Genomic DNA, 26318 nt, shown 5'->3' on the forward strand with positions numbered 1-26318 from the left:
CCAGGAGGGAGCCACGTGGCGGGCGGGCGGGCGATGCGGCGGCAGCACGCCGTCCCACCGGGTCGCCCCTCGTCCAGCCAGCAGCCGCAGGGCAGACCCGAAGCGGCGGCGGGCACCCGCTGATTAATTGTGAGTTACACTCAAGGTTCCCGGGGGGGGCAGAGATTAATAACGGAGTGACGCGCTGCTTCCAGGCTCTGTGATTAAACTCTTGATTAGAAGCTCAAACTACGGTGCCCTGCTAATTCCCTAGGGCTCACGCGCCGTTAATTACCTGGTGCGCGTGGCGTTGGGGCCAGGGCCTGGGGCTCAGTGCCGCACAGGATGGGAGTGGGGGACCCAGGGGCGCTCAGTTTCGGCAGGGGACACAAGTGGATGAGTGTCAGGAGCAGCTGGGGGCCCTCCCTGCACCCCCTGCCCAGGCTGCGGGCACCAAGTAAGGGGGTTGGGGGGCCCCACGGTGTTAGGAGGCTGTCACCCTTTTCTTGCCACTTTGAGGAAGAAAGTGGGGCAGTGAGCCCCACAGCTCTGGCCCCACAGCTGGAGGGATGGAGCTCGAGGGAAATTGCCCAGCTCCCACAAGATTGTACTTCTGTCCCATCCCATCCCTTCATCCCATCCCATCCCTTCATCCCATCCCTTCATCCCATCCCATCCCATCCCATCCCTTCATCCCATCCCATCCCATCCCATCCCCTTCATCCCATCCCCTTCATCCCATCCCATCCCATCCGATCCCTTCATCCCATCCCTTCATCCCATCCCATCCCATCCCATCCCATCCCATCCCATCCCTTCATCCCATCCCATCCCATCCCATCCCATCCCATCCCATCCCCTTCATCCCATCCCCTTCATCCCATCCCATCCCATCCGATCCCTTCATCCCATCCCTTCATCCCATCCCATCCCATCCCATCCCATCCCATCCCATCCATCACACCCCAACCCACCCCATCCCATCCATTCATCCCACCCCACCCCACCCCACCCTACCCCATCCCATCCATTCATCCCGTCCTATCCCACCCCATCCCATCCCATCCCATCCCATCCCATCCCATCCCATCCCATCCCATCCCATCCCATCCCATCCCATCCCATCCCATCCCATCCCATCCCATCCATCACACCCCAACCCACCCCATCCCATCCATTCATCCCACCCCACCCCACCCCACCCCACCCCACCCCATCCCATCCATTCATCCCGTCCTATCCCACCCCATCCCATCCCACCCCATCCCATCCCATCCCATCCCATCCCATCCCATCCCATCCCATCCCATCCCACCCCATCCCATCCCATCCCATCCATTCATCCCGTCCTATCCCACCCCATCCCATCCCATCCCGTCCTATCCCACCCCATCCCACCCCATCCCACCCCATCCCATCCCATCCCATCCCATCCCATCCATCACACCCCAACCCACACCATCCCATCCATTCATCCCATCCCATCCCCAACCCCATCCCCAACCCATCCCATCCCATCCATTCATCCCGTCCTATCCCACCCCATCCCATCCCAACCCACCCCACCCCACCCCATCCCATCCCATCCCACTCCCCCCCCCCCACCCCACAACCCCCCCATCCCGCCGCCCCCCCCCCGCTGACCTGCCCCTCGCGGGGGTCCCCACGCCCCGGGGGGGCCCCGCGCGGGGTCCACGTGCGCCCCGTCCCCCGTGGGTGCCGGCTCCCGCGCCCGAGAGGGGCGGGGCGCAAAGTTTGGGGTGACGTCACGGGAGGGGGCGGGGCGGCAGCCGGAGGGGGGGGGAGGGGAGGGCCCCCCCGCGGTCCCGCCCCCCCCAACTTGCCGCGCCGGGCGCGCGGGGCCGCGCCGCGACGGACCGACGGCTCGGCTCGGCTCGGCTCGGCTCGGCTCGGCACGGCACCGGCCCGGCTCCGCACGGCGCCCCCCCCCCGAGCGGCGGCGGCCCCGGGCCGCGGCCCCCTCTTTGCGGTCGGAGAGGCGACAAGGTGAGCGCGGCGGCCGCGGCGGGACAGCCCCCGGGGGGGCGGGGGCCGTGCCGAGCCGTGCCGAGCCGTGCCGTGCCCAGCCGCGCGCCGGGGGGGGGGCCGCTGGGGTCGGCCACTTGTTGGCCGGGGGCTGCCGCCCCCCCCCCCCTCGGCCCGGCTTCGTCCCCTCCGCGCCCCCCCCCCCCCGGCCGCGCCGTGCCCGGCTGCGGGTGCGCCCCGACGGCTGCCCCCGAGCCCCGCCGGGCGCCGCGCCCCGCCGCTCGCCCCCCGGCCCGGCCGCCCCCGCGGGACCCCCCGCCCGCTCCTCCGTGCGCCGAGCGCCCCGGCCCCCCCGCGGTTCCCTCCCTCCTCCTTCCCTGCCCTCCCCGCAGCCCCGCTCCCCACTGCGGCAGCGCTCCCCGCTCGCCCCCGGGGAGGCGCTCCCGGCGCTGGGGGGCACCGGGGGCCGGCCCGGGGCGGTGGGCTCGGGACCCCCCCCCGGCACCGGCCGCGTCCCGGCCCGACGCGCTGCCCCTGCGCGCTGCACCCCGGGCTCCCGCTGCCCTCCGCTTTGCTGCACCGGGGACACGGAGGTCCCCCCCCCCCCGGCCCGGCCCCGTTCTGCGCTCTGCTCCGGCACATCCCTCCCGTGGGACGTGGGGCGCAGCAGGGACCCCCCCATAACGCCACCGGGGCAGCTGCAGGTGGAAGCGGGGCCGGAGATGGAGCGGGCCAAGCGGCAGCCCGTGGTCCCCCCGCCGTGGAGCAGAGCCGGGCTTTGGGGGGCTGGGGGAGACGCTGGTGAGGGCTGCGCGGCTGCGTCATCCCTCCGTGCCATCCGCACCCGGCCACCCACTTCCCCGCTATTGTCTTACACCCGCTGTTGCTTCTGCTCCGAAATTAGATGCTTCGCAGTGGGGGGGGGGCAGCTGCGTGCAGGTGCCAGCGCAGCACCCAGCCTCCCCTCCTGCACCCAGGCCTTGCCTGGGTGCCCCTCGCCGTGCGCTCCCCTGTGGGGCACGGTGCACTCGGGCGTGCTGAGCCTCCCCGAGCCAGCCCCGGGGCAGGGGACGGTGGCGGTGCTGAGCCTCGGCAGGATGGGTCCTCGCCAAAGCAGCGGGAACTCGCTTTATGAGTGCAGATGAGCCGAGCACTCGCGGAGGCAGCGACACGACCCCGATACACCATCCCACCTGGGTCCCCTTCGCGGCCAGTCCTGGCACCACGCAGCCTGGCAGCCCTCCCAGCCAGCCAGCCCTGCTGCTGCCAACCCGCGGCCACGCCGCCGGCTGCGGGGACAGCCCTCGTCCCCCTCACCCGGGCACGGCAGGGGCAGCGTCGTTTGGCACGGGGACACGGAGCACAATTCCTGCTGGGATGAGCCGAGCGAGGGCTGGGACGCTTCAGCCGGGGGTTATAGCACGGGCACCACAAGTGCTCTCGCACCTCTGGGCGCTCTGCTCCTCCAGGAACGCCCCGAGCGGGACGGGGACAGCTGCTCTCGCCCAGCGAGGGCTTTCCCGGTGGGATGGCGCCCAGGCGCTGTGCGAGCGGTGAGCACCCACCCTGCGGTGAGCACCCACCCTGCGGGTGCTCATCCACGCGCGGTGGGATGGAGGCAGCGAGCGCAGGGAGGAGCGTGCCCGCGCCCCTGCCTCGCTGCGCCTGCATCCTGCCCGCTTTTGGGGTCGCTCACCCCACGGAGCGCCCCGGTGAGCACCCCGGGTGCCGCAGGCCGGACCCGGGGACAGGGCCGAGCACCCGCGGGTGGGTCGGGTGCCGCCGGGTGCTGCCCGTCCCTGCCCCCTCCACAGGATGTGCCGCTTTCTGCATCTCCAGCTCCCATTGCCATAGCAACAGGCGCAGCGCTTGGGTACCCGCCGTGCCGGCGCCCGCATCCCGCTCAGCCATCCTGGCCCACCGGGGCGGCGGGCGCTGCCGGCACGGCACGGCAAGGCCGGCACGGCACGGCATGGTGTTCGGGGAGGTTCGGGCGATGGGTGCTTCCGGCACCGCGCCGTGTCCCGCTGGGGCTGAGCAGGACGCAGGGAGCCCTTGGGGTCTTGTGAGCCGTCAGAAAATCACAGCGGTTGGAACTTCCTCCCCGTAACGGGGTGGGAAAGGGGAAAAATCCCTTCGTCCCGAGCAGGGTCTGGGTTTGGAGGGGTCCCAGCAGGAAAACCAAGGGCACATGGCTGCTAAAGGGCTGCACGTTTGGCAGCACGCAGCCGGCGATGCCCAGGCTGAAGAAGCATCACCGTGGGGCAGAACCAGGCTGAGAAACGGGAGCCGCTCTGGTCGCCTCCGCTCGCTTCCCCAGCAGGCTGCTCCCGGCTCTGGCTACGGAATAAATTCATTAACGAGCCCGCAGATGGGGGCCGGGGGGGGCGGGCTGGCAGCACAGCCCAGGCAGGGCGGCTGGGTGCCGCAGGGATGGGTGCACGGCGCCGCGCCTTGCCGGGTTTCGCATTAATTAGCACAGCTCGGGTGGGGCTGGGGCAGGCAGCGGGGCCGGGGCCGGGCCCGGGGCGCTCACTGGCTTTTGTGCCCTTCCAGCACTGGGCCCTGCAATGCCGTTTGGCTGCGTGACGCTGGGGGACAAGAAAGATTATAACCAGCCGTCCGAGGTGACCGACAGATATGACCTGGGCCAGGTCATCAAAACGTGAGTCTGTCCCTCCCGGGCCCCGGGGGCGCCCCTGGGGACCCGAATCCCACGCCAAGGGACAGGGAGCGCAGTGGCTTGGGGCTGGAGGCAGTCAGGGCGCTTTCCCTGTGACAAGTCCCCGTTCCCAGCGGGCGCCCCGAGTTCCTCGCTGCCCGCTCTGAGGACAGAGCTGCTGACGGCGGCGAGGTTCACCTCCGCGGCTGCTCGCTGCAGCCCAGCACCTCTGATAACCCTTCCCTCCCCCCCTGCCAAATATCTGCTGGGATTGCAGCAGTTCTGCAAGGCTGGGGCTCCCCGCGGCACCTCCCGAGAGCAGGGCGTTGCTGCTCCGCCGGCGGTGCAGGAGAGGGGACGCGGATGTCACTTGCGGCGCGAGTTTTCTTGTGGTGCAGAAGGAGAAGCCGTGGGATCCAGCTGCCGACAGAGACCGATGGGACCCCAAAGCACCCAGCAGGGATTTTTTCACTGGGCTCCGAGGTGCTGAGGATGCTTGGCCACGGGGCTGGGCATCTGAGAGCTGGGGATGCCTGGAGGGGCGGTGCTGGGTGGCCGCGGGAACCCTTTTGGGTGCTGCCCGAGCCTGGCTCTGTTCTAAAAGCAGCCCCTCCATTTGGGTCCTGGCTCCCCTACACCCCTCGAGGGTTTTGGCACAGCCAGGCAGGGCTGGGGGGGTTGGAAAGCCGAGGGCTGAGAGTCCCCGCGGCCCCTGCCTGTGCCAAAGGGCTCAAACACCATTAATAGCAGACTAGGACCGTTTCACTGGCCTCAGGCAGCTGGCGCTTCTCACCTTCTTCCTTCCCAAACGTGGCACTTGAATTAATTCTGAGGCAGGCTGCTGCTGTTCAGCCTCGGTACTGAGGGGTTTGCAGCATCCATCTGCCCGCGAGTGCTGTGCAGGGACAGGATTAGTCCCACACGGTGCTCAAGGAGCCCCTGTGGCGGGGAAGGGGCTTTCTTCTTACCTATTTCCCCCCCCTTTCCTATTGATTTGGTGATTTGAGATGGATCCCCCCCCACCCCCCGCTGCCTTGCAGGGAGGAGTTCTGCGAAATCTTCCGGGCGAAGGAGAAGACGTCGGGCAAGCTGTACACCTGCAAGAAGTTTCTGAAGCGGGACGGGCGCAAGGTGCGGAAGGCGGCCAAGAATGAGATCATCATCCTCAAAATGTGAGTGCTGGGGCTGGGCAGCTGCCGGGTCGGACCCCGCGGCCGGCGGGGGGCACCCACCCACGCCGCCGTCCCTTGGGCGCCGCAGGGTGAAGCACCCCAACATCCTGCAGCTGGTGGACGTCTACATCACCCGCAAGGAGTACTTCATCTTCCTGGAGCTGTGAGCGGGGCAGAGGGGCGGCGGGGGGGAGGGCTGCGGCCGTGCCATGGGGCTGCCGGCAGCCTGCTCTCGGCGCCGGCAGGGCCACGGGCCGGGAGGTCTTCGACTGGATCCTGGACCAGGGCTACTACTCGGAGAAGGACACCAGCAACGTCATCCGGCAGGTGCTGGAGGCCGTCGCCTACCTGCACTCGCTCAAGATCGTGCACAGGAACCTCAAGGTGGGTGCCGGCCGCGTGGCGGAGGGGTCCCCGGTGGGCGCAGGCGCACCCGTGGGTGCTGACGTCCCTCGCGCCGGCAGCTGGAGAACCTGGTGTACTACAACCGCCTGAAGAACTCCAAGATCGTCATCAGCGACTTCCACCTGGCCAAGCTGGAGAACGGCCTCATCAAGGAGCCCTGCGGCACCCCCGAGTACCTGGGTGAGGGCGCAGGGGGATGCGTGGGTGTCCCCGGAGGTCTCTGCCCTCCCGGTGGGTCCTTCTCGACCATCCCGGGGGCACCTGGTGGTCCCCATTGCTCTGGAGACCCATCCTGGGTGCTCCCAGCAGGTCCCTCCTGCTGCTGATGGGTGCTCCCCATGGCTCCCCGCCACTCCCAGCTGCCCTGGGTGCTCCTGGTGGGTTATTCCCGCTGCCCATCACCCCAAGGACCCATCCTGGGTGCCCCCAGTGTGTCCCTCCTGCTCCCCATCACCCTGAGGACCCATCCCGGGTGCTTCTGGCGGGTCCCTCCTGCTCCCCATCACCCCAAGGACCCATCCTGGGTGCCCCCAGCAGCACCCTCCCACTGCTCCCGGGGCTCCGCAAGCAGCCAGAGGAGCGGATCCGGCCCCGGGCCGCCGAGCACAGGGAGGCAGATGGGTGCCCGGGGCTGGTGGTTCCCCCCCGGGGGTATGCAGTTGCTGGGCACCCCGGGACAGGACCTGTCCCCCCGCCACCCTCCTGTGCCCCGCAGCTCCGGAGGTGGTGGGGCGGCAGCGGTACGGGCGGCCGGTGGACTGCTGGGCTATCGGCGTCATCATGTACATCCTGTGAGTGCGGGGATGGGGCCGGGGCCGGGGGGCGCGGGGCGGGGGGGTGCTGAGCGCTCCCACACCTCCCCGCGCAGCCTCTCGGGGAACCCCCCGTTCTACGAGGAGGCGGACGAGGACGACTACGAGAACCACGACAAGAACCTCTTCCGCAAAATCCTGGCCGGGGACTACGAGTTCGACCCGCCCTACTGGGACGACATCTCGCAGGCGGGTGAGCCCCGGGGCCGGGGGGGGGCGCGGGGGGAGCACGGGGTCCCCTGGCACTGACACCCCCCTGTCCCCAGCCAAGGAGCTGGTGACGCGGCTGATGGAGGTAGAGCAGGACCAGCGGATCACGGCAGAGGAGGCCATCTCCCACGAGTGGTGAGGGGCCGCAGGGGACTGGGGGGGGGGGGGGACATGGGGGCGGTGGGGGCCTCTCACCCCCCCGCGCCTCCCCGCAGGATCTCCGGCAACGCTGCCTCCGATAAGAACATCAAGGACGGCGTCTGCGCCCAGATCGAGAAGAACTTTGCCAGGGCCAAGTGGAAGGTGGGTGGGGGGCGTCCCGAGCCTCATTCTCCCCTTGGTGTTTGGGGGGGGGGGGGGGGGGTCCTGACGCCCTCTCCCCCCGCAGAAAGCCGTGAGGGTGACCACGCTCATGAAGCGCCTGCGGGCGCCGGAGCAGACGGAGCCCGCCGCCGCCGCCGCTTCCACCGCCGCCGCTTCCACCGCCGCCGCCGCCACGGACGCCGCGGCCCCCCCGGCCCCCCCCACGCCGCCCGCCGCTACCAGCCCGGCCCCCGCCACGTGTAACGGGGACAGCGACGCCGCCGCCGAGGCCCCGCAGGAGCCGAGCGGCTGAGCGGCCCCCCCTGTACATAGCCCCGGCATGGCCCCCGCGCCCCCCCCGCCTGCGCCCCACTTTTCTACGTGCCCCACGGAGAGCGGGGCAGCGCCCTGCATGGAGCCCGACCCCCCCCCGCCCCCCCCGCCGCTCTCTCAGTCTGTCCCCCGCCGCCGTCCCCCCCCCCCCCCCCCCCCCGGGGCTGCCCAGAGATACCCCCGGGGCGCCCCCGGGGACGCGGCCGCAGACGCCGGGCCCCGGTGGGACGGGGACCCTCCGGCGGCCCCCCCTCGCCCCACGGCCGCGGGGGGTGGGCCCCCCCCGGGCCCCCGCCCCCCGCCCCCCGCCCGCTGCATGCCGCGGCCCCGCGGCCCCTGTATCTCTGGCAAATAAAGGCCCCGCCGCGGGCACACTGGGACAGCACCGGCGCCGCTCCCGGGCTCTTTGTGGGGCTGGGGGGGCGTGAAGGGGGGGGGGGGCGGGGGCCGGTTGGGGTCAGAGTGCGCGGGGCGGGGCGGGGCGGGGCGGGGCGGGGCCCCCCGGGTCCCTTCCGGGCCCGGCAGGAAGCGGCGGGCGCGCGGCGGGGTTTGAATCGCGGCGCTCCGCGCGGCGGGGCCGGCAGTGGGGCCGGGGCCCGGTTGGGTGCCGCCCCCCCCCCCCCCCCCGCCATGCCGATCCGGGCGCACTGCGCCATCTGCTCCGACTTCTTCGACAACGAGCGGGACGTGGCGGCGCTGCCGTGCGGGCACACCTTCCACAGCGCCTGGTGAGCGCCGCTACCGGGGCGCCGGGCACCGCCGGGGGGCGGCGGCGGGGCAGGCCCGGCCCGGCCCGGCCCGGCCCGGCCCGGCCCGGGGGCAGGCCCCGCGCTAACGGGGGGCCCCTCCCGCTTCCTCCCGCAGCCTCGCGCGCTGGTTCGAGGCGGCGCCCAGCCGGACGTGCCCGCAGTGCCGCACGCAGGTAACCGCGGCCCCCCCCCCGGCACCGGCAGGGCCCCCCCGGTGCCGCCCCCCCGGCCGCAGCCGGGTTCCCGCCGCTCTCCTCCCGCCGAGGCCCAGGCCCGTCCCCCCCCGACTTGTTGATCCCCCCCCCCCCGTTCCCCGCTGCCTCTCGCCCCGCCGGGTTGCCACGGAGTCACCGGCGCCTTCTGCCCGCGGGAAGCGGCACGGTACTCCTGCCTCAGGAGCTGGCAGCGCGTTAGCTCGGCGTCAGCTGCCGGGGCCCGAGCTGCCGGAGAGCAGGCACAAGCCACGAGGGCCCGGATCCTTCTGCTGCAGCTCGGGGGCTCGGCTGGGGCCGTGCTCCCTGCGCCGAGCAGGGGGTGTGCTGCCGTGCTGCCGAGCCGAGGCAGAGCGCCGCCAGCAGTGGTGCTGAGCACGCGGTCTGACGTGCGCCTCGACGGCGCCGTTCTGCCCCTTCGTTTTGTCTCCCGCAGCTGTTGTGTTGCCGTGTCTGTGCGGGTCAACCTCTCGGCTCTCTCCTGCGTTTAGGTCAGCAAAAGGCACATCATCAATAAGCTGTTCTTTAACGTTGCCTTGGAGGAGCAGGCAGCACCGGACGCAGAGACCCTACAGGTATTTCCACGGGGTTTTTCTCTCGGGTGGCGCTTCGGGGACTTGGAGGCACGGCTGGGGCTTTGCCAACAGCTGCTCCCTGAGCTGCTGCCCGCTGCGCTGTGCTCGTCGTTCAGACCTGAAGCGCTTCAGTGTCTCCTCCTTGTTCCCACTGTCCGTGCTGGTCCTTGCCCAGTCCCAGCCCTGTCACAAGGCAGCCGCCCCGTGGTGGTTTACTTGCCCCTGACCAAGCCCCAGCTGGCAGCACAAGGAAGAGCAGGGAAGCAGAAAAGGCTTCTTACGCTTCTCTCCTTGCCTGGAAGCCTGAAGCAGCACCAAATAAGCATCCAACTGCTGCTTCTCCCTCGGATCTCCAAGCCGCCACCAGTGGCTGTGTGGGAACATGGCTGCAGAGCTTCCCGAGAGGCAGAAGGAAGGCGCTGGGCTCAGCGAGCTGCTGCAGGTGCTGGGGCTCAGGCAGGTGTGACTCCTGTTCCCCCCCTGGAAGAAAGGGGCTGTTAGACGGAGCCCTGCCTGCTCGTTTCTGTGCAGGGGGGTTTGTTTGCAGGGGCTTGCAAGGAAGCAGGGCAGGGTGCCAACGCTGGCTTGGTTTCCTGAGAGAAATTAGGAAACGGACTGCCTGAAGCTGCGCCTGCAGGGGCGTGGGCAGTGCTGCTGCTGGCTCCCCGTGGGGGATCCTGGCCAGGGCTGAGGAGCTGGGCGATGTTCTCCGAGTGCCACCCGTGGGTGGAAGGCTCTGCACGAGGAGGGATTGATGCAGAGGGGCTGTTCCGTGCTCTCCTCCGTCGTTTAATATGGACGAAGCGTGGCTCCGTATGTGGCGGAGTTATCTGTTCCAAAAAAAAAGTAACCAGTTGACCTTGGTATAATGGGACGCTTGTACCCTCTTGTGTTTAGAATCAGCATGTGCAGTAATTACCATAATTAGCATTGTCATGGCAACTGCTATATGTATATCGTATGTTTTTAAAATAAAGCAAGCCAGACTATGATGTCAGTAGCACTGTCATTCGCAAAGACCGCAAATAAAGAAACTGAAGCCCAAAGTGTGCGTGCAGAGGAAATGAAAAAGCATCTCTGGGCACTCGAAGCCGTGCGCCCTAGATGCAAAGCAGTGGCTTGGAGCAGGTAAACATTGCCTTTAGGACGCATTCAGATCAGCTCTCCTAAGTGTAAGTAGATGAGTGACTCAGAAATGGTACGACTGGAGAAAAATGCCCTAGAAAAGCTTTCTCTTCTCTCTTACCCCTCCTCCCCAGGGCCTAAGACTGGCTCCCCCAGCCATCCCCACTTTGCAGACCGTGCTGAAGACCTGCTCCCTTGCTCCAGGGCAAGACCGTGGACTCTTCTCGCACAACATCACGATGTGCTACCATCAAGCCTCCTACAAAGTTTGTTTTGTTGTCACCGTAGCAATATGTAGGCCCAAGCTCCCAGCTTCCCTAATGAGGGAGCCGAGATCTCTCTCTAACAGGAAAGGACTAAATATTTGCTGTGCAGATGAGCGCGGTCAGTTTGTAGGGGTACTTGCTGCCCCGTGCACGGCTCTGGGTTGCTCTGTAATCCGTTAGCTCTGTAATCAACCAGAGCTGTATCTGTGCAGCCTGCAGATGTCCTCAAATGAGTCTTTGGCCTCTTGCCATGAAAGAGTTGGGCTGGGGCAAGGGAGCGTGCTTCGGGGAGCTCACAAGCCGCGTGCGAAGCTGTGTCGCCTTGGAGAGTCAAGGCAGGGATGCTCTTCTGAGAACCGGTGTCATGCACCTGGCTAGGAGTCGTTGGAAGGAACTGCATTGTCGGCTGAAACCCTTTCCTGGGTTTCTGCTTTGCTTCCCACTGCCAGGCATCGGTTTCAGCCGAGGCGCCGAAGGTGACTTGTTTCCCTGGAGGAGCCGCAGGCCACAGGTTGAGTGCTGCGGCATATTTTCTCAGAGCTGAGTCTGTTGTGTTTTGTTTTTTTTTTTCCTCCTGCACTGCTCTTAAAGATGGTCCTCGGTGATCAGAACAGTCTCCACGTGGCTGTTCCAAGAGCAGAAGTGTTAGTTTTGGGGTGTGACACCTCCCCAGGGCTCGTCTGGAACCCGGCACTACCAGTCACTTGTGACCTGGGGAACCAAGAGCCCGTTTTATGAAAGGGACCGGGGGACTTTGTTCAGCCTGGCAAAAAGGAGGCAGGAGGAGGATTCCCGCCTGTACACCTGCTGGGGAAGGAAGAAACCTGGGAGGACGGCTGCCTGTTTGTGGTCAGGTTATACTCATTTGATCCTGCGGCAGCCTTGCCTTGTAATTCAGGTTTGAAGAGAGAGGAGGGCTTGCATCTATCAGGGGAGTGAAAATTGGGAGCAGCCTTTAGGAGCAGCGGTGGAGGATGAGGGATTTCAGATTAAGTTGATGAATGAGGTAATGTTACATAGCTGCCTGCGGTAGCCCAGGATTTCTTTTGCTCTCATGCTAATTAGCACATCTTGTGAGCTCACTAATCGTTCCTGAATAGAACTCGGAGGAAGCTGCTTCAGAACAGTTCCTGCAGCAGAGTTAATTCCACCTCAGCCCTCCGGCTGCTGTCCCCCTGGGGGCAAATCCAAGCCAGCTCTGCTAGGCTTTCCTCCAGTCCCTTCTGCGTACCCAGCTTTAGATCCCATCTTCTCCTTCCTGGCTTTGCTGTCGCTAGCAGAGCTTCGCTCTGGACCAGTCAGATCCGCGGCCGCTGCTCCTGCTATTCTCAGCTCAGATTTGCATGTAGCACTCTGGGTTGCACAGATTTGTGTGCTCGGCTTCTGTACTGTGTTGGCATTTTATCGAGGCTTTATTCCACTGCAGTTCCTGCCTGGCTTGTTATGTGCTTTCCTCTGCAGTTCTAACACAGCTTTTTAAGTCATCTTCTGTTGACTCTTGCCTGTATTTTTTTTTTTCCTCTCCCTCTCTAATGTGTGAGAGTTACATAAATATGGATGTAAAATACATAGATTTTGCTCGTCTTTATAAACTCTGTATGCTCCCTTTGGCTATTTGCCAGCGCTCGCAGGTCGCATCGCTTCATCTATAATTTAACCTACAAGTATGTGCTCCCTCTCTCCGCTCTTTAATGAAGGTGTTAGAGACGCCTGACCTTCCCCAGACCTTTGGGGTGTCCGGGAGACGTTCCGTGGCACTGTTTGGTACGGACGGGCTTGTCGATGATCTTTTTGTGGCCATTTGGCTTAACTGTTAGCTCATCAGCATCCCAAACTGCAGCGACTTCAGCGTCCGTCTGAACGCTGGCTGGTGCCTCTTGGTTGCGTGCTTCGTCACCTTCTCAGACGTTCGGGTGTGCCTTCAGGTCCCCCACCTGCACGCGGCTCAAGTTCACTCCAGTTCAAAGTGGCTCTCGATCCAGCTAGTCTGGCAGAATCCCTGCCTTATTGCCTTGTTTAGGTAAAACGTTATAAAAATCCTTCCTGTCTGATTTCCCGTGTTTCCCTGAGAGCCTTCCAAAATTATTCAGCTAAAACAAGATGACTGACAGTGTGAGAAACACAAGGTTGACAAGGCTAAGATAAAACTGGGATCTTCTCTTCTCTCCCCGAAGGAAGCCAGTTGGAGGTGCTCTTTTCGTTCCCTGCAATAATACTTGTTTGTAACTTGGGGCTTGCTGTTAATGCGCACTATTCTTAGCACATAGCTGGTGCAAATGTCCTGCTGAGAAACCTCTCAGGTCCTTTAGAGGTATGGTGAAAGCTTCTCTGCAGGCTGTTTCCTAATCGGGCTTTCTGTGCTGTGTTTCAGAATGAACTGGACAAGGCGAAGGCTCAGCTCTCCGCGAAAGGTGAGTTCCAGCTGCCGGCAGGTCCCGGGCTCTGCCCGCCTGAGCTGCTTTGTTCAGGCCCGAGGAACGTGTCTGCGGAGCTTGCCCCTTTCCGAGGCCAGGGGCACGGTGCAGGCTGTGAGTTCTCCCTGGAGCAGCTTCTTCGGAGCTTTTTCCAAGGAGAGACTGCCTGAAGCTTTGCAAAACCTGTGTGCCAGAGCCCGAGCCCGCAGGCTGGCCCAGCTCAACTCTGACTGGGCTGCCCCCTGCAAATTTAGATACATACGTGTAGTTATTTTTGCTCCTCTTACGAAGAGCTACAAAAGCCCAGCACGGCTACGTCTGGAGTAAGCTTGCTGAAAGCAGAGCCTGTGGTCTCATCGCTGGGAAGCTCGCAGCTGCTTTTGCTAAAGGCTCGTTCCTGCTAACAGAAAAGAGGGGGGGGTAAAAGTGGTGCCCGAGCAGCAGTGGGAAGGTGTTGGGTTTGTTTGGCTGTTGCAGTGCCACATGTGTCACTTGAAGAGCAGACGGAATTTGGTGTGTGCGCTTCCATTTTTCCCATCTGTAATTTTAGAGGATGTTTGAGGGAGGCAGGAAAAGCAAAAGCCCTGGAGACTTGTCGATGGGTTTTAAGCATCGTCTGTAGGCAGCCTGTCATCAGAACATGAGTCATGAGCAGCGAAAGGAAAATGTCAGTCTGAGTGACAGAAATCCAAAGACATGCTAACAGAAAGGAGAAATCTTTAAAGAATGCTGGGGGCTCACCCACGCCCCGAGTAGTCTTTCCTCTGCCTTTCCTGCGTGCACGAGACAGACGCGAATAGCCAGTAGGTTGAGGATTCGGTCCTCAGCCTGAGAGCAGGATTGGGTGGTCCGCGCGTCGCTATTCTGAGGCCTGTTCTCGTGCTAGCTCAGTGCAGTTTAGTGACTTGGTAGAGAGCCAGATCTTCTGGGGAAGGTGGCTGGGATTCTTGCTAGGATGTTATCCAAGAAAAACTGCTTGAAGGCCTGCTCATCTTCTCGGCTTCTGGTGAGTAGAGGTTCGATCTGACATTCCCCTATCCCGTTCTCTTTTCATGTTGGAAAGCAGCAGCTCGTTCCCACCTCCTGCTTACTTTGCTATGGGCACTCTGCTCTCTGGTGGCTCTTGTGTATAAATTCTTCCCTTAAAGATGTGCTCTGCGCTCCCTGTTGTAGCGTAGCTGTGTAATTGCCAGCTTCTCATCAGCTTGCAAATGGCTCTAGAGGCGTGGAGCTCTGTGCAGCCCCAGCAGGTGAAGTGGGAGGCACTTCGAGTGACTCATTTGAACTCATTCCTGCAGCATAGGGAGGTTCAAATCCTGCCATCTGCCTCTGGGCAGCTGGGAAAGGAGGAGAGGGAAGCCCCGACTCTTTTTGGGGATGTGGAGTTCCCGCAAATGCAGCGGAGCATCTCCAGGTTGTGCTGCCTCTGGTGAGGATGTGTTATTCAGCTCAACGGAGACAAAATGCTTTACTAAGAGAAGCTTCTTTCCCTAGATGCTTCTCCTAGCATCTGTGTTTCTGCTGGGATACGTTCCTCCTGTTCTTCCCTGGTGGCTCCTTTACTGCCAGGCCCACCAGTGAAGCACCGCTGCTGGTTGTGCTTCCATGGGGCGCGGTGGCACCATTTGAAACTGGATTGCTGAAAGGAGGAGCGGCCTTTTGGAGAGGCGCCGAGAGCCTCCCCACCACTGCCAGCCCGGGGCCACAATGGTTTTGGCAGAGGGGGAAGGTGCTGAGCTGTGGGCTTTGCCCCGTTCTCACCAGGGCTGGACGGAGGGGCTGCTGCTTGCCATCGTTGCCCAAGTGCTTCGAGCTTTCCAGCGGTGCTGGCTGTTCTGCGCTTAGCTCTGCCAGCTCCCGGTGGTGCTTGTTGCCCTGGGAGCTGTTCTTCCCTTGTCTCGCCAAAACAAATGGAAATCCAGCATGGTTTTCACCATCTTCTCCACGGTGTTTGGAGGCGTGTGCCTCGTTCTGCGCTGCCTGCACGGGGAGGGGTGCACCTTTGCTGGTGGTGCTGTGGGGAGGGCAGGGGATGTCACGGCGATGCCGTGGGGTCCCCATGCGTTCAGGACGGCCGTCTGCACATCCCACAGGGCTCGTCTGCACCAGGCTCCATGTGAAGGGAACGGGCTTGGCTCTGCAGCTTGGTGTGACTCCAGAGAACAGTTCTCCTGTGCTCGCCTGCCTGGGAGAGCATGCAAGAGTTAAGATGCATCAGCTTAATGCTAGCAGGGCTGGCACTGGAAAGCTATTAAAGGGAACTTGTTATCTTTACTGAAGAAAATCTCGAAGCCTCCTGGCACTGGGAGAAGCAATTGCTCAGTACAAACCCCGGTGCAGACAGCTTTTAGGGAAATGGCTCTCTACAGGAATGGCCAGCTCCTAGCAGCCTGCAGCAGCGTCTGTTGTGCTGCCGCTGTTGTTTGTGGGGCTGCTCACGTCTGGGTTTCTGGCCCGTGACCTTTGTGTTTTCCCTTTTTCTAGAGAAAGAAAAGCGAGAATGCCAGGCCATCGTGGATGGGCTGCGGGACACTCTCGATGTGCGCAATGCCACCATAGAGTCGCTCCAGAAGGTGCTGGGAGAGACAGAGATGCTGTGTTCCTCTCTCAAGGTACCTTTCCCATCCCATCCTGGCAGTACGTTGGCTCTAGCCCTTGCACAAGCACTGCTAATTTTGTTCAGGTTCTCCCCGGGCTGTGACAATGCAGACACGTGGCTCTGTGCCGCTGGGAGTTTGGGGCTGGAGGGGTGGCCGGGGCTGAGGGGCCACCAGCCCAGCCTGGGGAGTGTTGGCTGAGCCCAGCAGCTGAAGCAGCAGTGCCGATTGTACAGGTTATCAGCAGGAACAGTGTGGGAACCAGCCCCAGCGCCCCGCTGCAGAAGCGCCGGCTCCCTGCGGTAGAATGTTCTTTGTAAATGGGTTTCGGTCAGGCGGGATTCAAGGAAAATTAGTTTCTTAGTTTGATTGGAGGAGAAATCAAACCAAAATATATGGAGGGGGAGTTGCGAGCTTCAGCTGAGTGGGATTTGATCCAGCTAACTCTCCTGTCTCTGCTCTGTTGCCAGGGCTTTCCTTCGGTTAGGTTAGTAATGTGTGAAGTCCAGGGATCAAATATTCCTGTTGTGCTTCAGCGTGCAGTGACTCAGTGTGTAGTCACGCAGTGTGCATAAACAGCGAGTGGAAGGGGAGTAAGAGCAAGAAGCACTTCGCTGGGATGCCTGGGGGTGAGCAGGGGGACTTTGCCTCGGCAGTGGGGCGGGCTGGGCTGCCCGCTGTGAGCTGGAGGTGAGGGGGGATTGGGAGCAGTGGGCTGAAAGGGGGAGTAGAGGTGAACCGCACCTCTCTGCTCTCTGCCCCTTGGGTCTAACCCTAAATCGCATCACGTTCCTTGACCTGCCAGGCCACGCAGCCGGGGCGAGCTTGCAGATGGGGCGTGTGGTTGTGTTCCTCCATGCCTCCCGCAGAGCAGCTGGGCTCTTCCTGGAGGAGCCACCTGAGGTCTGCACAGCATTAGCAGCAAGATGTTGTCGCAGGGCAGGAGATCTACAGAAAGGAATTAACGCCACGCAGGCCTTGCTGTTGGCCAGCACAATGTTTTGGTGTTGTTTGTTTGACTGACCATGGGATTAGATCCAATCTGCTTGGGTGTAACGGCAACCCAGGTCTGGGTCATGCCCAAGATGCTCTTGGGATCCTGGGTATACCAGTGGCAGGATAGTACTGAAGCTTCCTAATCCTGTAAAACAAACAAACAAAAAGAACACTCTTGTGACAGTGGAAGCTGGTGCTTGGTGCTCAACTCAAGAGTTTGCTTGGCTTTCCTGCCGGGTGCCTCAGGAGGAGGCTCTGGGGTTACCTTGCCTGGTGCAAAACCCTCTGAGTATGCTCACGTTCTTTTAGTGAAAGCTGGGCAGGGCACAAGGATGAGGGACCTGAGGGTAACCTCTTCCGTGGTGTATGGGGTTTCCCATCTGAACGCCAAGCAAAGTTTTGTACTGCATCACTTCAAGATTAAAGCAGTAAACTTCCGCAGTGAAGACACAGGCTTAACTAGCTGTGAGGCAGGTCGAGCCCCCAGGCTGTGAGCCAGTCCTGTCTTCTGCTGGCGCTGCCAGCTGCTGCTGGACCTTGGCGTGACAGTTTGCTGCTGTCTCAGCCTGTGTGAGGCTGGGGACCCTGCTCCAACCCGGCCCGAAGCTCTGCTCTGGGGGCCTGGAGTGTGGGGTGCTGTGGTCAGGACCAGCCAGAGGTGGGCTCTGCTTAAAGCAAGGTGTGAGCCTGCACCTCTGCAGCGCCCCGGTACTGTCACGGCTGCTTGGCTGCTGTGGCAGAACGCGGATAAAAGCCTTGAACTCCTCCTTGCCACGCAGCTCAGCATTAGAACTCGAGAGGTGATGGTCTTCGGTCAGGCCTCTCTCTGGAGTCAGCAGCGGGCTGAAGCCAGGCTCAGAGCCTTTTTTTTTTTTTTTTGAAGCTGCTGCGCGAGGTGCCAAGGAACATGCAAACTTAGACAACACAGATGCATTGAAGTGGTGTGAATTCAGGCCAGCTTTCCCACGTCCTCTGCCAAACTGCAGATCTCTGTTTTCTTAGCTCAGCTGAAGTTCGCTGCTGCTGCTGCCTGCTGCTGGAGAGCAGAGAGAGGTGCTGGCTGCAAGAGATGTTGCAGCCTCCCCAGGCGGGTGAGAGAAGCACCCAGGTGGGTGGCTGGTTTGGCTGAGATCTGCCAGGAGAGACCACGCAGCGTTCCTAGTTATGCTTTAAGCAGCTAATAGCAAGGAAAACTGGGAGGCTAAAGCGAAAGGCTTAGCTGGGTAGGGAGCAGAATGCAGTAGCAAGATTTGCTTGCTTTGGACTCCTTTGCTTTTGAAAAACAAATTGTCGCTGTGGACAGGGTGCTGCCCACCCCACAAATCCTCATAGCAAGAAAGAAGGATCCAAAGCAGCTTCAGCGTCAGACTCCTCTCGCGATTAGCACTCGGACCCTGCTGGGTTTGCGAGGAGCAGAGGTAGGGGTGCAGCAGGGGGGGAGATAAACTCTCCGTAATCCTGGGCTGCTGAGCTGGTGATAGCATTAAGAGCCAATATACGCTCCCAGCTGCCCGCAGTGCGCATAAGCCAGGATGTTTCTCTAACAATCCCTGGAGCCCTCCTGACGGTCTGCGTGCGCTCGCTTCTCTGCAGAAACAGATGAAATTCCTGGAGCAGCAGCAGGAGGATAACAGAAGTTCAAAGGAGGAGGCCCGCCGTCTGCGAAACAAGCTGAAAACCATGGAGCGGTGAGATCCTGGGCCTCCCAGGCTGGGCCGCACGCCTCCCCCCTTCTCCAGGAGGGAGGGAGAGGTCCTCCTGTGCTTGCTGCGACAGCCAGCCCCCCACGCTGAGATTGCTGCTTCTCCTTACCCCGTAAGGCTGGAAAGTGCTGCATTAGCAGGTTCTGCCTGTCTGTGCTCTTGCCCCTGCTTCCTTTCCAGGCAGCTGCTCTCCCTAAATAGCAGCAGGGCACGATGCTGTGTTCAGAATGGCCTCATCTCTAGTCCTCTGAGCATGGCTGTGTGCTGCTGCCGTTATTGGAGAGGTTGTTGGGGCAGAGCCCAAATCCCAGCCCAGGAATACAGTTAGCTGCACGGATGTGGGGCCCAAAAGCTGCTCCGTCAGCCCCGTGTGCAGCACGTGTGTACAGCTGCCCCTTCTCTAGCCAGTCCACGTAGTGCTAGCAAAACGCCCTGCCTGCAGCGGGGCACTTGCATCTCTTTGCCACCTCTACGTTCAGGAGCTCAGGCTGTGGGAGCTCCGTGGGGGAAGCAGGGCTGCGGTCTCCTTCCCAGCTCTGTTCGTGACTCATGAGATGAGGGTACGTTTTCTTAAATTTTATATGCAGGATTGAACTGTTGCTTCAGAGCCAGCGCCCCGAAGTGGAGGAGATGATCCGAGAGATGGGAGTTGGGCAGGCAGCAGTGGAGCAGCTTGCGGTCTACTGCGTCTCGCTGAAGAAGTGAGTATTACAGGCTGCTTGTGCTGTCCTGGGTGTGCAGGGGGAGAACCCTCTGCTGAGCGCCGGCAGGCACACAGGCTCTGCAGGGCTCTTGCTGCCTGTTCGGGCTTCCGCTGGGTTTTGACTGACAGATCCTGGGAACCTAGATCGCAGCCTGTCACACCGAACCGTTGGTGTTGTCACTGTAGTGACACGTGTGTCACCATGGGAACTGTCTCCGGAGCTGTCAGTGCACCTCTGTGGTGATTATCGTTCCCTCAGTTCTCCTCTCGTGCCTGGGGGGGAAATGAGTGGCTGAGGGGCTCCAGGTTGCGCTCTCTGCTGCGCTGCACCGTGCAGCTGTGGCCTCAAGTGCTCCGTGCATGCCGTGCTCTGGCAAGTGGGACCCGCGGTGCTGCCATCCCCTACCTGGAAATCCATCTGGTCCTGCTGGGCAAAACCACGGCTTCTTTGGGTCCATTCTGATGGCAGCTGAATAATTGCAGCTTTGACACAAAGCTGTAATGAGGCGAGTGTCCCCGTGGTGTAATTGGAAATGAATGCGCGTGGCCAATAGTGTAATGCCTCTGAAAAGTCACTTAAAGGAAAGTCCTCTATTTGCTGCCAGCATGGAGGCTGCTCTGTTGGCTGTCTGTCTCTTCCAACAGCTGAAATGTTGCTGGATCTGGTTTCCATTTGTTCATGAATCCTGTGCGTGCCCTCTCCTCAGGCATGGCATCCCCCGCAGCCTCCTCCCTCCCCGTTTTGAGGCCGTGTATTTGACACGCTGCTGGTCAGTGTCGATATGCTCAGCTCTGTTCCCTAAAGGACTTTGTGTCCTGGGCTTTCTCCAGTGGTTCTGCAGTTGCAGAACTTCAGAATAATGGTCTCTGAGAAGTTCTGTCTCAGTCTTCATGCAAACACAGCACGACTCTTCTGGTCTCTTTTCAGGGAATATGAGAACTTGAAGGAGGCTCGGAAGGTATCCAGTGAGATGACAGAGAAGCTGAAGAAGGAGCTGTTTTCGGCCAACAGCAAGGTAAAGGGGGAGAGTGTGAGAGTCATGAGGGTGACACCTGGTCTGTAGCTCCCTCCCAGTAACGGTGGTCCAAGCCCTGTGCAGTGACCCCTTCCTGCGCTGGGTTAGAGGTACAGTTGGCATGGAAGTGTCAGGCTGGGGTTTCTGGGTCAGGGCGTGATGCCGTGGTGTGCAAACACGGGCTGTTATCAGCACCATGGTCTATGGGGACATCAGCAGGGCAGCGTGTGCAGAGCCAGCCGGAGCTTGGCAGGGGGCCTGGCCTGGAAGGCAGCAGCAGGCGGGGGTTTGCCGCTTCCCCCGGGCTCCAGCAGCAGTGCTGCCTCTGTCCTGCAGCACCGAGCACCAGTTTGTTCAGCCTCCAGCTCCTTGTGCTGCAGCATCAGGGCCCTAGGAAGCGTGGGGAGGAGGTCTGAGCCAGCACCGGCCACGCAGAGCGTAGCCCTGGCTCGGCACAACCCCCGTGAACCCCCCTGCTGGACTGGGCTGAAGCAGGCCAGCCGGGGCTCCTGCGTGGTGCTGGGTCCAGGCAGGAGAGGTTCCCAAAATTTAAGGACACACACGTGGCTTGCACAGAGCCTCCCTGGGCTAGTGCTGCTCTGAGCTGAGCTGGCACAGAGCTCGGCGCTGCAGATATGCCCCTTATTGCTGTGCTGCCCCTGTTCCAGGCCTGGCTGGGCTCTGTTAGCCCAGGCCAGGAATCCCTGCGTCAGTTTTGGTAGCACATCCCCTTGAAAAGCTCGTGCGTAGCCCTGCTCTCCAAGGCGCAGGTGTTCCCTGGGGTGCACCCAAGTCCAAGCTCACAAAGTGAGAGACTGTGGGTGGATTTGGCCTATTTTTGTTCCCCAGACATAGCTGTTGTGGTCCCATCAAACTGAGAAGGTTCTTGGATTGCTGAGCTGCTCCCCAAGCGAGTTAACCCCTTAACGTGAGGCGCTGCTGCTGTCGTCGGTCTGTTTTTGGCTGAGTCTGTGCCAAAGTGCAGTTGCTTTCTTGGGTCAAGAAGATGCGAGTCAGTGTGCTTCGGGCTTGGCTGCCAGCGAGCTGACTGTGCCGGCGCTTCGTGGGCTGGCCCAGATCCTGACCCCACTTCCAGTCCTTTGTTGTGGTGCCAGCCCACCTCTCAACCCCCGGCTCCTGGCGTGCCCTCCTGTTGAATCAGGCTTGTCCGTGTGCCAGTACTGCTGATGCACAGCCATCGTCCGGCCTGTGGTTGGTAATTCTGGGATCCGGTGTGTGCAAAGCCCTGCAGGAATTCAGACTGGAGCCACCAAGTGTTAAAACGTGGAAAAGCTGTCACCACCAGCAGAGTGCTATGGGAAGGCTTATGCTGGGCACGCAGCCCTGGAGATCCCTCTGCAGGCAGCCTTAGGAAATGAGCAGGCGCTGGATTGTTCTGATGTAGTAGAGCCTGGTCAGAGGTTGGCACTGGAAAACCAAGCCTTAAAGCAAGGAACAGGAGCACCTGCCGCAGAGCGTCCTGCGCTGCCGGGGACCTGCCGTCTCCCTCACCCGCGTGTTGTGACCAGTGTTGTTTTGTTGTGTTCTGCAGCTGCAGAGAACCACTTCAGACTTGGAGAAGACAAAGGAGGAGTTAAAAAGCACCCAGAAGGACTTGAAGAATGCAGACAAGGAGATTTTGGTGAGAACATTGTTCTTTAGGCTGCAGTAACTGGCAGCTGACCATGGCCTGCAGCTGCAAAGCCAGGAGTTGCGCTGGCTTTTGCTCAGGGGCTAGGTTACCCAGCCCGTCTTACCCCTTATCTGCTCCACCTCTGATCTCCTCCCAGTGCTGATTTACGGATGAGGGGCTGCTAGTATCTGCTCCTAAATCTTCCCTTATCTCACTGTCTGCTTTCCCTCCTCCCTCCAGAGTTTGAAGAAGAAGATAGACATCCTGCAGGATACTCTGAAAGTGCCATCTGTAACCAGAGAGACGCTCAGCCGACTGGTCTTTGAAAGGTCAGTGAAGTTCATCCTCAGATACGGGCCAAGGATGGCATTTCCCCTGCCAGGGAGATATCCACAAAGCTGCTGTCTCAGAGTTGGCCTTCCAGCAAGCACGCCCTGCTGTACAGGGACCTGAGATCTTTGTCACGCAGAGGAGTCCAGACCGATTGAGGCTCGGCCTGAAAATTGCATCCTTTACATTTTATCACGCCCTTTCTTTCTGGCAGCGAGTGCTCTTACCCCAGTACGGCAAACTGGGCAGTGTACGCTGAGCATCAGCGGGCCAGCGTGCTTCCCTGGGCTCAGGGTGCTGCTGCTGTGAGCACAGGCCATCAGAGGTCAAACAGCACTTTGGGACGTTGACTATAAAGTCTGGGGTTCGGGCTCTCCTTTTTGGGACTTGTAAGTAGAACGGGGTTTGGATCCTGGTCCTGCTGCTGTCGTGCAACTACACAGGGTAGCTCGTAGCTGTGTCTCCCTCTTGTCTGCTGCGCGGCAGCCTCCTGATGGCTGCTGCTCTGCATGGCCTTGCAGCCCTGCTCCCGTGGAACTGCGGCACCCGAAGCTCCACCGCCCGGCCCACAGCGATGAGATCAATCTAGATGCCACTTTTGATGTGGACACCCCTGAAAATCAGCCCTGCAAATCTCTCTTCAGCCCTGCAAAAAGGCAGAAGCTGGATAAAAAGCCGTGAGTTTTCCCTCCTCTTCCTGCTTCTAAAGGAGATCAAAGTCTCGCTGCTTTGGAAGGTGCTGTGTGAGATCAGATAGCTCTCCAGCTGCCTGATGTCGCACTGCAAGTTTTGTCATCGTTTGCTCAGCCTTGTCTGTCCTTGCCAGCTCCGCTTGAACAATGAATCTCTGCTGATTTGTTCCTTGTGCTTCTTACAGGCCTCCTGTGGTAAATCTGGCAAAGAAAGTTCTGAAGGAAACAGTGGAGGTAAATGGACTGATCTTGTTTTCTGTATCACCTCTTCGATTCTGCTGTTAATGGGCTTGAGATGAAGGCCCCGTTTTCCTACGCAGGAGATGCTCTAACCAGAGACTAGCCCATCTGCAGAGCCACAGCACGCACTTCAAAGTGCTTTGCTCGGCTGTCTCCTAGAAACACCGTATTGCTGTCGCAAAGACCTGGAATCGGGCAGGAGAGGGAGGGTGGGGACACACGCACTTCTTGCTGATTGTCCTGCCTCAGATGCGCTTAGCAAATGCGCAACGTGGCTCTGATCACAACGGCCACGGGGTCAGCTGGGGGGCTCTTTGCCCAAGCTCGTGGGGCACAACGTCCTGCCTCCCAGGCACTGCTCCAAACGAGCCCCCGTGGGAGGTGTCGGAGCTTCTGTTCTTTGGCCTGACATGGTATGGGTGTGCCTGTTACCCGAAGTAGCTGCCTGCATTGTCAGTGCTGCCTGTGTGTGGACTAAATTCAGCAGATCGTGCTGGTTAAAGGGCTTCTCTCATTATTTTGTGGGACAGAACTGGGCAGATGATCTGGAGGATGAGACTCTTAAAGGGCTCCTGCCAGCATTCATCAGGAACTCTGTTCTCTCCAAGAAGCCGACGCCAGGTAGCTTGCTGGGTCCCCACAAGAACACAGGCGCGGTGAGTATGACCGTCCAGCAGGCGAGCTTGTCAGGGGCTGGCACTGCACACCTCTGTCCTGAGGCTACCCTACACGAAGAAGCAAATGTGGCTTCTACCTTGCTGCATTCAGTGTGGGGAAAATAAATCTTGGAGCATGACCTGGCAGCCTCCCAGTCCTGCAGAGCTCCAGGGATGACAGATGGTCACTCCCTACATGGCAGCGGATTAAATGGCCTTCCACATCCCATTCTCCCACCTCCTTGGAGCTGTGGGTATTTTCTTTGAATGACTCAGTCCCGGTGACAAAATCCTAAGCCTTGCAGCAACCTGGAAGGCTCAGTTTCCTTCAGGAAGGTACCCAAACTTCTCTAAGGGGCTGCCTTTTCCCAAAGGTAAGGGCTTAGCACAAGTACGGAGCGTCCTGAGTGTTTGCAGGTGCTTGTAACCTCCCCAGAACACGTGGCCTGCGAGGCTCCCCCTTTTGTTATTCAAGACAAGAAGTAGCCACGGCTCCGTGCTGCTGTTCCAGTCACGTTTATTTCTCCCTCCTAGGTGAGGATGGGCTACGACGGCTTGGGAGGCAGAACAAAATTCATACAGCCTGTATCCTTCCGTGTGGCAGTAGTGATGCTGTGGGGGACCTCTTTTGTTCCTCCTGTCTCAGCCAGCCCGGTCGACTGGTGCAGGACTCCCCGGTTAGAGGCTGGGACCCTCAAGGAACCATCAAATTTCTCTACACCTGACCGAACGTGCCTGAGCTCAGCAAAGGCGTCCAGGCCTTGAACTCGCCATGAATGTTACGGGGGAAATGTTTGTTTGGAAGGACACAGCAGCCAGAAATCAGAACGGTTTGCAGGGGCTGCCTGTGCCCTTGTGATCTCTGAGCTGCTGCTTAGTGCAGCCTCTCCCTGCCCGTGTGCCCGTGCAGCTAAAGCCCTTGTTCCTGTGGGACACTGCTGTGGGTGCCTGGAGGCCTTGGGCTGCTGGCGGAGGAGAGCTCGTTGCTCTAAACCGAAGTGCTCCGGGGGCGCTGGTTTGTGTAACCCTGCAGCTCTGTTAGCACGGAGCATGCATCTTCCTGTGCCGCAAGTAGCGGCTGGTCAGGACCTCTTACAGCTCAACCATGTCTGGGTTTTGCTGCTTTTTGTCTCCGAAAATGTGTGTGATGGGGGTTAGAGGCCTTGTTACTCTAAGGGCTCTGCCCTTGGAGCTGCTCTGTGCCCTGGGAGGCTGCAGGTGCTGTCACTTTCCCTGCCCGGTGTCTCAGCCATGATATGTGGGCTGGTCACGTTTAAGTACTGCTTGTGTGCTAGGGCGTAGCGTGGGCGTGGGAAGTGCCTTGCTTCGTGGGACAGAAGTGTGCCTGAACTTTGCTCCTGCGGACAGGGGGCGGCAGAATCCAGCCTGCCCAGCAGGGGGCTTCTCTTAGAATAGAACAGCTCAGTTGGACTTCATCTCCGACTGCCTGACCTCTTCAGGGGTAACCAAAAGTTAAAGCACATTAATGAGGGTGTTTTCCAAGTGCTTTTGGGATGCACATCCAGGGGTGGCTCCCAGGTCTGTGGCTCAAGCTAGCCTGGAGCAGGTACCAGCTTCCTTCTGTCCCCGGGGCCTTGGTCTGTACTTTCCTTGACAGTTTTACCCTCAGACAAACCCCGCAGAACTCCGTCCCTGTGCAGTGAAGAGCAAGAAGAAGAACGTCTCCAGGCCTGTGTCTGCAGCTTCCTCCGCATCCTCCTCCAGCAGCAGCCAGGCCCGACTGGACGGCTTCCTGCAGTGAGCACCGCGGGGCGGCTCGGTGGGCAGCCGCAGGGCAGAGGGCACTCGCCCGGGGCCCGGCACGAAGCTAAGCGCGGTCCCTGCTGCGTGGTGGGCGAGAGGAGCTGCCAGCAGGAGGCCAGCGCCCTGCCTCACGCTCAGACTGACTCAGCCCCCATTTTTTTTTACCTTTCCTTTCTCCCATTTTCATGCAGAATAAACGGGTTTTTCCCATCTTCTGGCCTGCTCAGAGCTCTGCCGTTGCCACCACCGCTGTTGAGTTCATGGACTTCAGGCAGAGCTGCGCTGGGGGTGCCGCTGCAAGCTGAGGATGCAGGGCGGGGGTCCAAGGCACCCCTCGGTGTCCCCCCGGCTCCAGGCGCTCTGTGTCTCTGTGATCTCCTTCCGTCTTGGGCCACCTGTGGCATGCTAGGCACCAATCCCGTCGGGGCTGAGCACAGGGAGGCAGGACGCGGCCCCTGAACCGCTGCGGTGGGGAGGCGGGTGCTGGGGGGAGCCCCTGCCCCCCGCGGGCACAGGCAGGCGGTGTGCTGAGGGGCTGCTGCTCCGGCGGTGCCCCCGCCCGTGGCTGCCTTTACCTCGTGTTGGGTTTTGAGGTCGGAGGGCGGCAGCTCGTCCCCAGGGAGCTGCCCGCTTGCTGTCACCACAGGGGCTGTGATGTCACACGTGTGCCCGTGGGCCAGGCTGGCTGTGACCCCACGGGCAGCCTCTGACCTCACAGGAAGCTGCGTGCTCAGGGCCTGCCAGGAAATGACCTCAGGGGGCAGCAGGGTGCTCATTGGTCAGCA

The 26318-nt window shown here is 61.1% G+C and overlaps 2 protein-coding genes across 2 annotated transcripts; both read left to right on the forward strand.

The window, feature by feature from the left end:
* The first annotated feature begins 1852 nt into the window (after positions 1–1852).
* Positions 1853–7969, forward strand: CAMKV (CaM kinase like vesicle associated). The gene is made up of 11 exons (XM_067003307.1): positions 1853–1986; positions 4522–4630; positions 5668–5799; positions 5888–5962; positions 6045–6183; positions 6264–6384; positions 6920–6995; positions 7073–7209; positions 7283–7361; positions 7442–7529; positions 7615–7969. Exons 2-11 carry the CDS (start codon positions 4536–4538, stop codon positions 7840–7842), a joined length of 1170 nt encoding a protein of 389 aa, XP_066859408.1. The 5' UTR covers positions 1853–1986; positions 4522–4535; the 3' UTR covers positions 7843–7969.
* Positions 7970–8366: 397 nt separating this feature from the next.
* On the forward strand, positions 8367–25745 carry TRAIP (TRAF interacting protein). Its single transcript, XM_067003306.1, has 15 exons — positions 8367–8590; positions 8727–8784; positions 9315–9398; positions 13161–13200; positions 15688–15815; positions 18390–18484; positions 19087–19200; positions 20131–20218; positions 21771–21860; positions 22092–22180; positions 22703–22858; positions 23059–23107; positions 23644–23769; positions 24304–24354; positions 25400–25745. The coding sequence occupies exons 1-15, from the start codon at positions 8493–8495 to the stop codon at positions 25529–25531; spliced, it is 1398 nt and encodes a 465-aa protein (XP_066859407.1). The 5' UTR covers positions 8367–8492; the 3' UTR covers positions 25532–25745.
* The last annotated feature ends 573 nt before the right edge of the window (positions 25746–26318 follow it).

This window comes from Anser cygnoides, chromosome 10, assembly GCF_040182565.1.
Source record: "Anser cygnoides isolate HZ-2024a breed goose chromosome 10, Taihu_goose_T2T_genome, whole genome shotgun sequence".
NCBI lineage: Eukaryota > Metazoa > Chordata > Aves > Anseriformes > Anatidae > Anser > Anser cygnoides.

Bases quoted from the DNA above. Each gene is read 5' to 3' on its own strand.
- TRAIP (XM_067003306.1), top strand. From the start codon at position 8,493: ATGCCGATCCGGGCGCACTGCGCCATCTGCTCCGACTTCTTCGACAAC. The intron at 15,816-18,389 runs GTACCTTTCCCA...GCTTCTCTGCAG, and splicing joins TGCTGTGTTCCTCTCTCAAG to AAACAGATGAAATTCCTGGA. The intron at 22,181-22,702 runs GTCAGTGAAGTT...ATGGCCTTGCAG, and splicing joins AGCCGACTGGTCTTTGAAAG to CCCTGCTCCCGTGGAACTGC.
- CAMKV (XM_067003307.1), top strand. From the start codon at position 4,536: ATGCCGTTTGGCTGCGTGACGCTGGGGGACAAGAAAGATTATAACCAG. The intron at 5,963-6,044 runs GTGAGCGGGGCA...CGGCGCCGGCAG, and splicing joins TACTTCATCTTCCTGGAGCT to GGCCACGGGCCGGGAGGTCT. The intron at 6,184-6,263 runs GTGGGTGCCGGC...TCGCGCCGGCAG, and splicing joins TCGTGCACAGGAACCTCAAG to CTGGAGAACCTGGTGTACTA.